General features: G+C 46.6%; 1 protein-coding gene across 1 annotated transcript in view; it reads left to right on the top strand.

The window, feature by feature from the left end:
- Positions 1-2046, top strand: part of LOC104804936 — a 2916-nt gene extending 870 nt beyond the window's left edge. The window contains exons 2-5 of the mRNA XM_010529325.1: positions 58-313; positions 404-1273; positions 1462-1802; positions 1929-2046. Of these exons, the coding sequence (XP_010527627.1) occupies positions 58-313; positions 404-1273; positions 1462-1802; positions 1929-2046 (1585 nt within the window). The remainder of the gene's footprint in view (positions 1-57; positions 314-403; positions 1274-1461; positions 1803-1928) is intronic.
- The last annotated feature ends 10286 nt before the right edge of the window (positions 2047-12332 follow it).

Raw genomic sequence — 12332 nt, 5'->3', positions numbered from 1 at the left:
CCATCAAATCACTGATCTGGACGCACCACGAGACGAGTACGTGCATGAGGATGTCAGCTACGTCGCCAACAATCCGTACTCAAACACATACAACCCAGGTTGGAGGAATCACCCAAACTTCTTATACAAGAACTCCTCCAACGCTCTAAATGCACAGCACAACAATTTCGGTGGTTCATCTATCCCGGGTTCCTCTCAAGGAAATCAATCTCAACCCCGAAATGCCTATCAGCATCAGAATCCAGCCCCTCAACACTACCGAGCTCCCCGTCAGCCTCAGCAAAACTTCGGCCTGACTCCATCTCAATCACAGGTAAGTCCTGACTCTGACATCAAATCTATGCTTGCACAACTTATGCAGGGTCAAAAAGCCATTCGCACCGAGATGCGAGAACATTAGCAGAAGACCGACGCCCATCTCAAGCTAGTCGATAACCAGATAGCGCAACTTGCTGCCTCTGTCCCTTCGCGACCTCAGGGATCACTACCTGGGAACCCGGAAGCAAACCCCCGAGAGCACTGTAACGCCATATCCTTGCGCAGTGGCAAAGAGCTCGCTAACCCTGCCATCACATCTACGGAAAAAGGTCAGTGCTCTAACTCCGTCCCTATACCTCTTCATGACCCCATAGTTGTTGAAAAATCGACAGAGATCTCGGGTGATGAAGAACGCGACGTATACATTCCACCGCCACCACGTCCGCCTGCAGTTCCTTTCCCTCAACGACTCATGAAAACTAAAGAGGACAACCAATTTGCTAGATTTGCTGACATGGTGCGTAAGTTGGAAATCACTATGCCGTTCCACGAGGTTATCACTCAGATGCCATCCTATGCACACTTCCTGAAGGACATTCTCACAAAGAAGCGCGTCATCGAGAAGGAAACCATCACGCTTAATCCCGAGTGCAGCGCCATTCTTCAACACGATCTGCCACCGAAAATGTCGGATCCAGGTAGCTTCTCGATTCCCTGCAAATTGGGAAATATTTCTATAGATCGTGCTCTTTGTGATTTAGGTGCCAGTGTAAGTCTCCTACCACTCTCCATCTACAAGAAACTCAACGTTGGAGAACTCAAACCGACTCGCATGGCTCTTCAACTAGCTGATCGTTCTATCAAATACCCTCTGGGTATTCTCGAGGACGTTCCGCTGAAAGTAGGCGATTACTACGTACCGGTCGATTTTGTTGTGCTTGACATGGACGAAGACGCCAAAATCTCGATTATTCTAGGGCGACCATTCTTAAACACTGCAGATGCCATTGTCCACGTTCGCGTCGGCCGACTGACGTCAAGATCGGCGACGAAACGGTGGAATTCACGCTCGACCAGAATTTCAAGCAACCATCTACAGTGGACTCTATATGTTACATCGACTTGATGGATGCTTTAGCCGATGAGGTACTCTTTGAATTTCGTGATTTCGATGCCCTCTCTATTGCTCTTCTTTCTGAACAGGGCTGCAGTATCTCTACGGAGCCTCAAATTCACGAATACACATCATTCTTGGACGGTTTAGACGAAATGCCATGCAACACGGTCGTGTCGTCATTCGACATGGACCGTGTCGATATTCTGCTGCAAAACATCGAACGAGACACGCCCGTGTTTGCCACAAGCTCAGTCCGTGTTTCATGCAACACGGCCGTGTCGTCATTCGACACGGACCATGTCAAATGTCTGAGAAATTTTGCGAAACAAGACACGCCCGTGCATCATTCTGGACCAGCCCGTGCGCAACTCGACACGGGCGTGTCGAGTGTGAACTCAGACCGTGTCGAGTCTCGGATTCATCTCCAGTCTGTTCCTTTGTTCGAACCATTGCCCGTCTTCGCCGCCAAATCAACCCCAATGCATCATCTACCTGACTGGGACCTTGCAATAGCTCCGAAACTTTAACTAAAACCCTTGCCCATTGGACTCAGGTATGCATTTCTCGGTCTCGATTCCACTTATCCTGTTATCGTCAATGCTGCCTTGGATGATCTACAGCTCGAGCGTCTCCTCACCATATTGCGAGACTACCGGAAAGCTATCGGATAAACTCCAGAAGGTCTCAACCCTTCACTGTGCATGCATCGAATTCATCTGGAGGACGATTCCAAATCATCCATCGAACATCAACATAGACTTAATCCATCGATGAAAGAAGTCGTCAAGAAAGAGGTACTAAAACTTTTGGATGCAGGTATCATTTACCTTATATCTGACAGCCCTTGGGTAAGTCCGGTTCAAGTCGTCCCAAAGAAAGGCGGTATGACGGTGATCAAAAACGACAAAAATGAGCTGATCCCGACAAGAACAGTGACGGGCTGGCGTATGTGCATCGATTACAGGAAGTTAAATGCGAACACTCGCAAAGATCACTTGCCTTTACCATTCATTGATCAAATGCTTGAACGTCTTGCTCTTCATTCCTATTTTTGTTTTCTTGACGGATACTCAGGATTCTTTCAAATCCCTATTCACCCCAATGATCAGGAGAAGACAACTTTCACCTGCCCTTACGGGACCTTCGCCTATCGGCGCATGCCATTTGGGCTCTGCAACGCCCCCGCTACTTTTCAACGATGCATGATGGCGATCTTCTCTGACATTATTGAAGATTTGATGGAAGTATTCATGGACGATTTTTTTGTCCACGGACCTTCCTTCGATGTTTGTTTGACTAATCTTCGTAAAGTTTTGGATCAATGTTTACAGGCCAATCTAGTGCTCAATTGGGAGAAGTGCCATTTCATGGTCCAAGAAGGCATCGTTCTCGGACACAAAATCTCCGACAAAGGCATCGAGGTTGACAGGGCTAAAATCGAAGTAATCAAGAAATTACCGCCCCCGCACAATGTTAAGGCCATCCGCAGTTTCCTTGGTCATACCGGTTTCTATCGTCGTTTCATCAAGGATTTCTCCAAAATCACCAAACCTCTTACCGATCTCCTCTGTAAGGATGTCCCTTTCGTTTTCACTAATGATTGCCTTGCAGCTTTTGAGACGCTCAAAAAGGCGCTGATTTCCCCGCCCATCATTCAACCACCGATGCTTGCCGTTGTCTTTGCTTTCGAAAAATTCAGGTCCTACCTTGTCGGTTCCAAAGTCATAGTCTACACCGATTACGCCGCTCTGCGATATTTGCTCTCCAAGAAGGACGCTAAACCACGCCTCATCCGTTGGATACTACTTCTGCAAGAGTTCGACCTTAGATCCGAGACAAGAAAGGAGCCAAGAATGGAGTCGTCGATCATTTGTCCCGCCTTGAACTCCCAGAGCAACTTCCCATTGATGAAAATCTTCGGGATGAGCATGTTTTTTCCATCTCTACTCTTCCAGACGCTCCGTGGTATGCTGATTACGTCAATTACCTGGTAAGTGAAATCCTTCCACCAGATCTGAGTTACAATGCCAGGAAGAAATTTCTCCACGACGTCAAGGACTACTTCTTTCAAGAGAGGTACCGACGGTCTATTCCGCCGCTGCATCCCTGAAGGTGAGATCTTCAGTGTTATTTCCCATTGTCATTCTTCTGACTACGCAGGTCACTTCGCAACATCAAAAACCGCGACAGAAATTCTTCAGGCTGGTTTCCATTGGCCCACGCTCTTCAAAGATGTGCACAGGTTTGTCTCTTCATGTGACGCTTGCCAGCGTATGGGTAATATATCCCGTCATCATGAAATGCCCCAACAATATATTCTTGAGGTAGAACCATTCGATGTCTAGGGCATAGATTTTATGGGGCCTTTCCCCTCTTCTTGTGGAAATGTGTACATTATGGTTGCAGTTGACTACGTGACCAAATGGGTGGAAGTCCTGGCAAGTCCCACGAATGACAACAAAACCGTGGTGCGCATGCTTAAACGCACGATCTTCCCACGATTCGGTGTTCCCCGTGTCATCATCAGCGATGGGGGATCGCACTTCATCAACCGCACGATCAAAGCCCTCCTGCTCAAATACGGTGTCAAACACAAGATTACAACGCCTTATCACCCTCAGACCAGTGGGATGGTGGAAGTTTCAAATCGCGAGATCAAGTCCATACTCGAGAAGACGGTATCCAAATCCTGAAAAGATTGGGCTCTCAAACTCGATGACGCCGTCTGGGCTTATCGCACGTCATTCAAAACCCCCATCGGGATGACACCGTTCCAACTCATCTACGGCAAGGCATGTCATCTCCCCGTAGAATTAGAGCACAAAGCTTACTGGGCCATTAAGCAGTTGAACTATGACATCAAATCAGCGGCCGAGAAACGGGTTCTCTCGCTCCATCATCTTGAGGAAATACGTCTTGATGCATATGAAAACGCTAAAATCTACAAAGAACAGACGAAGAAATGGCACGACAAGCACATCCTCCAGCGTCCTCCAGCGTCACTTCCAGGTAAATGAACCCTTGCCAGGTGGTCTGGCCCATTCAAGATCAAATCTATATCACCAAGCGGTGCCATCGAACTATGGGATCATTCCGGAAGCTCATTCAAAACTAACGCTCAACGTCTGAAGCTCTACTACCCTGCTTTTCCATCGGACGCGAGAGTAGCCATCGCCCTCTCTGATCCCGCGGAGCAATGAACCCTTGCCAGGTCCAGCTAACGACCTAAAACAAGCGCTTGTCGGGAGGCAATCCGACCCCGTATCCTTACTATATATTAGTTCCGTTTTATTATTCTCTTTCTTTTCTATTTATTCTCTCTACCCGCTCATTGCTATATCTTCTCTCGTGGTCATTTCTGGTTATTTCAGGTCTCACGGATCACCGGACTATTCATGTTTCTTTTTGGCCGGAATTCAGCACGGCCCGTGTTGCCTGTAACTCGGCCGTGTTCACGATTTTTCGATTTTGACAGAAATTCTTCACGGCCCGTGTTGATTTGAACACGACCGTGTTCGTTTTTGCGAATTTTTGATAGAAATTCTGCACGGCCCGTGTTGATTTGAACACGGCCGTGTTCGTTTTTGCGAATTTTTGACAGAAATTCTGCACGACCCGTGTTGATTTGAACACGGCCGTGTTCGTTTTTGCGAATTTTTGACAGAAAATTTGCACGGCCCGTGTCCTACTTCAACACGGCCGTGTTCGCTTTTGCAAACTTTTGACAGAGAATTTGCACGGCCCGTGCTCTACTTCAACAGGGCCGTGTTCAACTGATTCGACGGATCGACACAGACCGTATTGTCAATTTTTCGGCCTTTTTATTCTGTTTTTGCAGGACTCGGCCGTGTTCACTCTCCCCCAACCGCCTCGCTCTCCCCTTTCCGCCGCCTCGCTCTCCCTCGCCACCACCTCACTCTTCCCTCGCCACCTCTCACTCCCGCCGCCGCCGCCTCACTCTCCCTCGCCGCCGCCTCACTCTCCCCTCGCCGCCGCCTAGCTCTCCCTCGCCGCCGTATCCCCATCTCTTCCGCCCTCACTCCGACTATGGCTGAGCGAAGCCGGATCGAAGGCCGCCCCGAAAGAGGTCCAAAGCGTCGGTACAGCCGTAGACTCCGGGACAATGAACCTTGGGCCTCTCGCCGAGGCGCTATCATGGAGCTTATCGACCTCACGCCAATCCGACCTAAACCGGGGGTTCTTCGGATCCATCACCGGGACAACACCTCCAAGACCGTCTACTTCAAACTCGAACAACAAGGCCTACAACCGACCAAGTTTTTCGGTGACGATCTCGATCGCATCGGAATACACGACGAGTTGGTTCGCATCTTCGATAGGCTCGGGTGGTCGAGCTTTCTGACAGTACATGAGAAGAGTTTCAAGACCTTGACCTTGGAATTCTTCTCTACCATCCAGTGCTACTTTTCGAGCGATGGCAATACAGCGAATGCCTACATGGAATTTCGGATGTGGAATACCGAGTACCGCCTCTCAATGCGTCAGTTCGCCGATATCCTCGGCATCACACCAGGTACATCTTCGAAGCTCTCTCTTTTCCTACCTCAGCGTCAGGAAGCATTTTGGCAGGCTATCGCCGCTCGATCGTACGAGAGTCGTACCGCGAAGGCAACTTGGATCCGCCACCCAGTAGCCCGGTATTTTCACCAATTCCTTACCAGCTGCCTCCTCGCCCGAGCTGCCGGCGGTACGATGAATCATTCGGAACTTGGTTTTCTCCGCTGGGCTTTGAGCGACGCCTTCGACGGTGACACCTGGGGAATGGAGGAAGTATGCCTTGCTTCCCGTATGGCGATGCATCTCGAGATTTTCGCTCAACCAGGGAATCCGACCGACGTCAAGACTTGCGTCGGCGGCATCATCACCATGATTGCTCGTCGCGTAGGCATTAATGTCGGACTCTATTCCGACGATGTGATCCCGGGCCACACCCTCCTGGGTATTGCTGCGTTGGTCCAGAAATTTCACCTCTCCGAGCGACCGGTACACTGGCAATGGAACTATCTGGACCATCAAGGTAACCGCCAGCGCGTACGCCTGCCTTGTCCTCATCTACCACCGATCACTCCAGCCGGTCTCCTCTTCCGAGCCCCCTTTGACGATGTCCCCGATGACGACGCTGTCATGCCAGATGCTGGCCAGCCCTCCTCCTCTCGGGGTCCTCAGTCCTACCCTCTTCCTTCAGAGGACTTCTCTTTCGACATGCCTCCCTCACCACCACCGGATCCGAGCTCTCACTCATTTCCCGACTACTCTGTCCAGATTGACATGCTGAGCTCCAGTCCTTTGGAGATCTGATACGGACAGAATTCGACGCTCAGAGACAGTTCCGTGAGCAGCAGCATCAGATGGCACAGTACGCCACGGAGTTTCATCGCCGCTATGATGCGAGGTATGCAGCCGACAGCGACGCCCCCCTGATCCCTCTTCCACCTGGATACCCGTACTCGCCATACTACTATCATCCAGGACCACCACCACCTCCTCCAAAGCAGTGAGCGTTTGGTAGTTCTTTTCCTTTTATTTTTTTTCCTTTTCTTTTGCTTTTGCATTTTCGGACTGTTTTATTTGGGCTTATCAGTTTTACTTTTTTTATTTGACGATGTATCACTCGCGCTTGTTCTATTTGCTGCGTTGTTTTGGTTTGTGCTGTTGTTTTATGTGTTTCAAAGGTCGTATCACATACCACACGTACGCTGAGAGCTGTGAGTCTTCGTCTGCACATTTTTCTTCGATCCTTGAGTACCCTGAGGGAGCACGCCATTCATTCACGCTAAGTATTCTTTTACCCCGTTCCCTTTTGGTTTCTCTCGCTGATTTTCCCTCTGCCCAAGGCGACTTGACACCGCGGACGGTGTCTTGTTCCAGTCTGGGGGAGGATAGTCTGACAACTTGTTTTCCCATTTTCACAGTCCTTGATGCATTTTAGCACATCATCTAGTAAATCTGCATAGAAAAACTGCAAAAACCCGATTTCAGGTGATCAGTTAGAAGATTCATGAGCGATAGAGTAGAAATCTCTTGAGAATATAGATGAACCTGGCTTAGTTATCTAAGCGCCCGAATGAATTGTCGGACTTATCCGAAAATGTAGCTTGACCTGAGGAATGATCTATAGGTTATGAGATGACGTTGCCTAGGATGAAAGAGGGAACGAAAGCTTTCTAACCCAAGCGTATATGTTTCCCTAAAAACCGTTCCCCATTTGCAGGAATATTAGGCCCTATATAGTCTAGCGAACCCTCTTTCTCAATCTATCGTTATTTCTTTTGACTCGTTTAGACACACAGGCAAGTAGTTCGGGTGTGGCAGCAACTATCACGAGGTGAAAGTAAGTCCTGCTTCCAAAACCCATACCTTGTTCATTTGACTCGTCTAGATACACAGGCAAGTAGTCCGGGGGTGGCAGCAACCATCACGAGGTGAAAGTAAGCCCTGTTTCTAAAACCCATACCCTGTTCTTACGTTCGTTCCTCTTGATCATATCATGCATTCGTCCAACGACTCATCTCGAAAAAAAAATTAAAACCCATACCCTGTTCTTACGTTCGTTCCTCTTGATCATATCATGCATTCGTCCAACGACTCATCTCGAAAAAAAAATTGAAAAAAAAGGCTCGAATAAGAACGACAGAAGGAGAATGCATTTGATATTGATCTTTGGAACTCCGATTTTCCATCACCGTATTCAGACTCACTCCAAACCCTAGTGGACCGAATTATTCCTGTAGATAGCGATAAATAGGTTTGAGAAACGTGCTCGGTAGATAACTTGAAATCCCCTTTGAAGTTTTGGGCAATGAAGTTCGTCGTGTAGCTCCTGCTTGCCATAGCCGCATTCGTGTAGCTCTATGATCGTTTTGTTGGAATGGAGATCTGAATAGGGTAAGCTTGATTTCATTCAAGGTTAGTCGATACAGGAGAGAGATTTTACTTTTGAAACTCATGGAGATTTCTGATTGATCACCTACTTGCTTTTTCCGTCGTATATTTGCTCGAGACGAGCAAAAGTATAAGTCTGGGGGAGTTTGATTCAAAGCCCATTGTGTAGCACTTTCGCATCGGTTGTGTGCATTATTAGACATTTAGGATCATTTTAGCACTGGGTTTTGCTTCTTCTGCATTCTCTGGTGATTGAACATGTAATGGACGCACTATGGATGTCAAAGGAGCATAATCGAGGACTTCGGAGCATACTGGACCGGAACAGAACGATTATGGCATTTCTAGCTCGAGTTGCACCTGAACACGGCCGAGTCGAGTTTAAACACGGCCGTGCAAAAGCAAGAAAACGAAGACATTCTTACAGACAATTGACACGGACCAGGTCGAGTCAAACACGGCCGTGTCGAGACGCAACTCGCCCGTGTCCAGCCCGTGCAGAACGCGTAGTTTTTTATCAGACAATTGACACGGGCCGTGTTTACCCCAACACGGCCGTGTTACGTTTCGAGAAAACTTCCTATTTTGCATCCGAACTTCCGTTTTCAGAATGGAAAGAAGCCTAGCTGCCAAGCAAATAAATAGGAGACATTCTGGGTTTCGGAAATCATCGAGAGATCACAGCAGAAGCCAGAGAACTCGAGAGAGAATCAAAACGGAGTTTCCCGGGAGCAGAGATTGAAGAATCGTCGTCGAGAGATCGCTGCGAGTCTTCTTTATCTGTTCTCCATGTTTCTTCTTATTGATTTGAACTCGTTCGTTGTTATGGATAGTAAGTAGTCATTTCAATGTAGCTAGGGATTTAACCTTGTAGGGATTTGTTTGGTTTTTATTTTCCGGGACTACGTTATCGATACTCTTCGGTTTAATTGAATATAGTTTATTGCTTTTGATCTTCTTGGCCAGTTGATTGATTGATTTTAGATTCTGATTTGCAACGAGAGTTGAGATTAGATTCGGAAAGAATTCATTGAATGAATTGATTAAGACTATTGAGAGATAGGTTAATCGGTTTAGGAACTGTGATAGTGATCGTTAATGCATTTGATATTTTAATCTATTAGGTTGAGAGATCGATAGGTTAAACTATTGGATAGTGGATTTAGGACTTGAGAGAGCCAAATCTGATATTAGAACTGTTGGAATTGAAGCTATACTCGAAGCACATGACAAAGACCAGGAGGAAACCATACGAGTGTCTGAAGAAACTACGCAAGAGAACAACTTGCTTGAGGAGCAAGCAACAGTCAACGAAGACCAAACAACCCAAGGGAACAAATCGGGAGAAGATATTCTAGGAGATTAGCCGTTTGGTAATTGACTTCTTATCACAATAATTTAGCTCCACCTAAATGTAAATTTACCTTATAATTCTTTCTGTTTATTTTATTTCCTTTTCTTTGTACTTTACCTTTTTATTATATATGCTGCACATACACGATGTAAACATTATCGAAGATTATAATCAGAGTATTGTTTTCCCAGAGCTTTCTCCTTCGATCTCTTTTGTCTTTTTGGATTCAATCCTAAAATCTTCACATGGTATCAGAGCAAGATCCATGGTGACCACTATTCTTTTTTCCGCTGCATAGATTTTTCGAAAAAAAAAAATATCCCTCTTGTCAAATAAACACCGCAGGAGGAGAGAAACATGTCATACCAATTGGCATATGAAGATTTCAAGGTCATAGCAACCTTTGAGTACATCCGCAAATTCAAGTTGCTCCAAAATGTATGGAGTAACATGCTTGAAGAACAAAGAGACAAGGCGTTCAAGGGTGTTTGGGATAGAATCAAGGAGCTTCATCCCGATCTAAGCATCGAAACGTGTAAACTCTATACCTTTCTTGGATTTTTGGATGGTATACACAACAAACTAATCTTGCAGGTTATAAAAGCCAAAGGGAAAATATCCCTCATGGAAGCAAAAATGATGTGGTGCGAAGAACGCACTCAAAACATCATAAATGAGGAACAACACGAGTGGTTGTCGGAAGAAGAGATGACCGATCAAACCGTCAGAGAATTCTTCCTTGAATACATGACGCCTATTCATCCACAACGTGAGGGGGACATAACAACGAACGAGTTCAAATCAATAAGAAGAAACATGGAGAACAGATAAAGAAGACTCGCAGCGATCTCTCGACGACGATTCTTCAATCTCTGCTCCCGGGAAACTCCGTTTTGATTCTCTCTCGAGTTCTCTGGCTTCTGCTGTGATCTCTCGATGATTTGCGACGGAGCGATCTGGAAGAGTTCCAGATGGCCAGACCGTCCGGTCCAGACCTGGACCGGACGGTCCAGCCGTTCCGGAACGTTCGTTCCGCTGAGGAACGGACGAACCGTTCCGCAAATGCCAGACCGTCCGTTCCAGGTCTAGAACGGACGGTCCAGGCATCCAGAACGTCCGTTCTACGTTATATAACGGACCGTCCGTTCTGCGTAGAATCAGAACGTCCGTTCTAGGCCTGGAACGGACGGTCCGACTTACGGGCAGTTTTCGGTTTTCGCGTTTTAAGGGTTTTGGGCAATCATAATTAATTAGTGAGCCGCCACAAACCCTAGAAAAAAGAAGCTCAGACGTCCAAAACACTCATGAGAGCTTAGAGAAGCTTGATTTTGAGTTCTATTGATTGGAATATCGATTCCAAGTCAAGGACATCGGTTTTTCTCTTCACGAATCCTAGCAGATACGTTCCAAAGCGTTGGAATTCATCCCGCCGGTGTGGATACGTGTAGAGGAGTTGTGCTTTCAACTCTTGGTGATTAAAACAGGCCCTGGATCGATTGATACTTCCAGATCTTGAAAGAACGAGGTAAGTATTCGAATTCCACGACGATATACACGATTGTTCGGGTTATTGCACAATTGGTTTTTGTGTGACGTTTGGCTAGGTTTAGATCTTTCCTTCCGCTGCATGAAACCTAGAAACCAAACCCTAGATCGATGAGATCGCATGCTAGGTACCCGAAGGGAACCCCAACAGTGGTATTAGAGCCTGGTTCTCTGTATATCGCCGTGCCTGTTGCTTGTTTGCATGATTTTAATTGTTAAGATGCATGTGAACAATAGATCTTTGCAGGTTTGCATGTCTTTAATTGTTAGAATGCATGTAGACTATAGATCTATGCATGTTTTCATGGTTTTAATGGTTAGAATGCATGTAAACATGAGATCTATGTTTGTTTGATGATCTTGATTATTGAATAAAGCATGGATGAGCTATGGTTCTTAGGAGGCTTGATGGTGCATCGAAACGGGGATGAAAACCCTAGCTTACGGGACCCGAAACCGAGATCCGAAGTCTGTCCGTCGCATGGACCGAACGGTCTAGAGTGTAGACCCGAAACCAATCTCTATGCATGATCTAGCCCATACGTTTGTGATTCTACCTCGCCCTATTCTTCCTTTTTTTATTCTTTTTGTTTCTTCTTTTCTTTTCTTTTTATTTCTCTCTCTCTCTCTCTTTTTTTCAAACATCCCGGGCTTCTAGGACGTTGAAGTTGACGAGTGACATACCTTTTTGGTATATTCGCCCCACAACTTAGACCCAAGCCATCGGTTTCCAATGCACTCATGTCCTCGATTGATTTTCATTAACGAGCTAATGACAGTGGAGTGTCGGGATGCTATTCTATTTATTCGGGCTTTCTTCTACGCTATGGGCTTACTAAACTTAGAGATAGAAGAATGGTTCTTGGGGAGACGTTTGCGCTTGGTTCGTAGCTTCTAATCCGCCTAGACCTTAGGAGGTAAATCATCCCACATAACATTCGCTTGCTCTAAGTCTAGATTGGCTATTTCTGCTCCACTCGACAATCCATTCAGCTACTAAGGGGATCCCAAGTCCGGTTTCTCAAACCTTTCAAAATAGCCTCGCTCTACTCCCCCCACATCATCATTTGACCAATCTCTTATGCAAAAGAGTGTATGCATGCCTATACCTATATGAACTTATGCAATATTCAACCTAATTAGAGACCTATCGTG

The sequence above is a fragment of the Tarenaya hassleriana genome, unplaced genomic scaffold (assembly GCF_000463585.1).
Source record: "Tarenaya hassleriana unplaced genomic scaffold, ASM46358v1 Cleome101, whole genome shotgun sequence".
NCBI classification, from domain to species: Eukaryota; Viridiplantae; Streptophyta; class Magnoliopsida; order Brassicales; family Cleomaceae; genus Tarenaya; species Tarenaya hassleriana.
The sequence above is the reverse complement of the archived record's forward strand: the minus strand, read 5'-3'. Positions and strand labels throughout refer to the sequence as shown.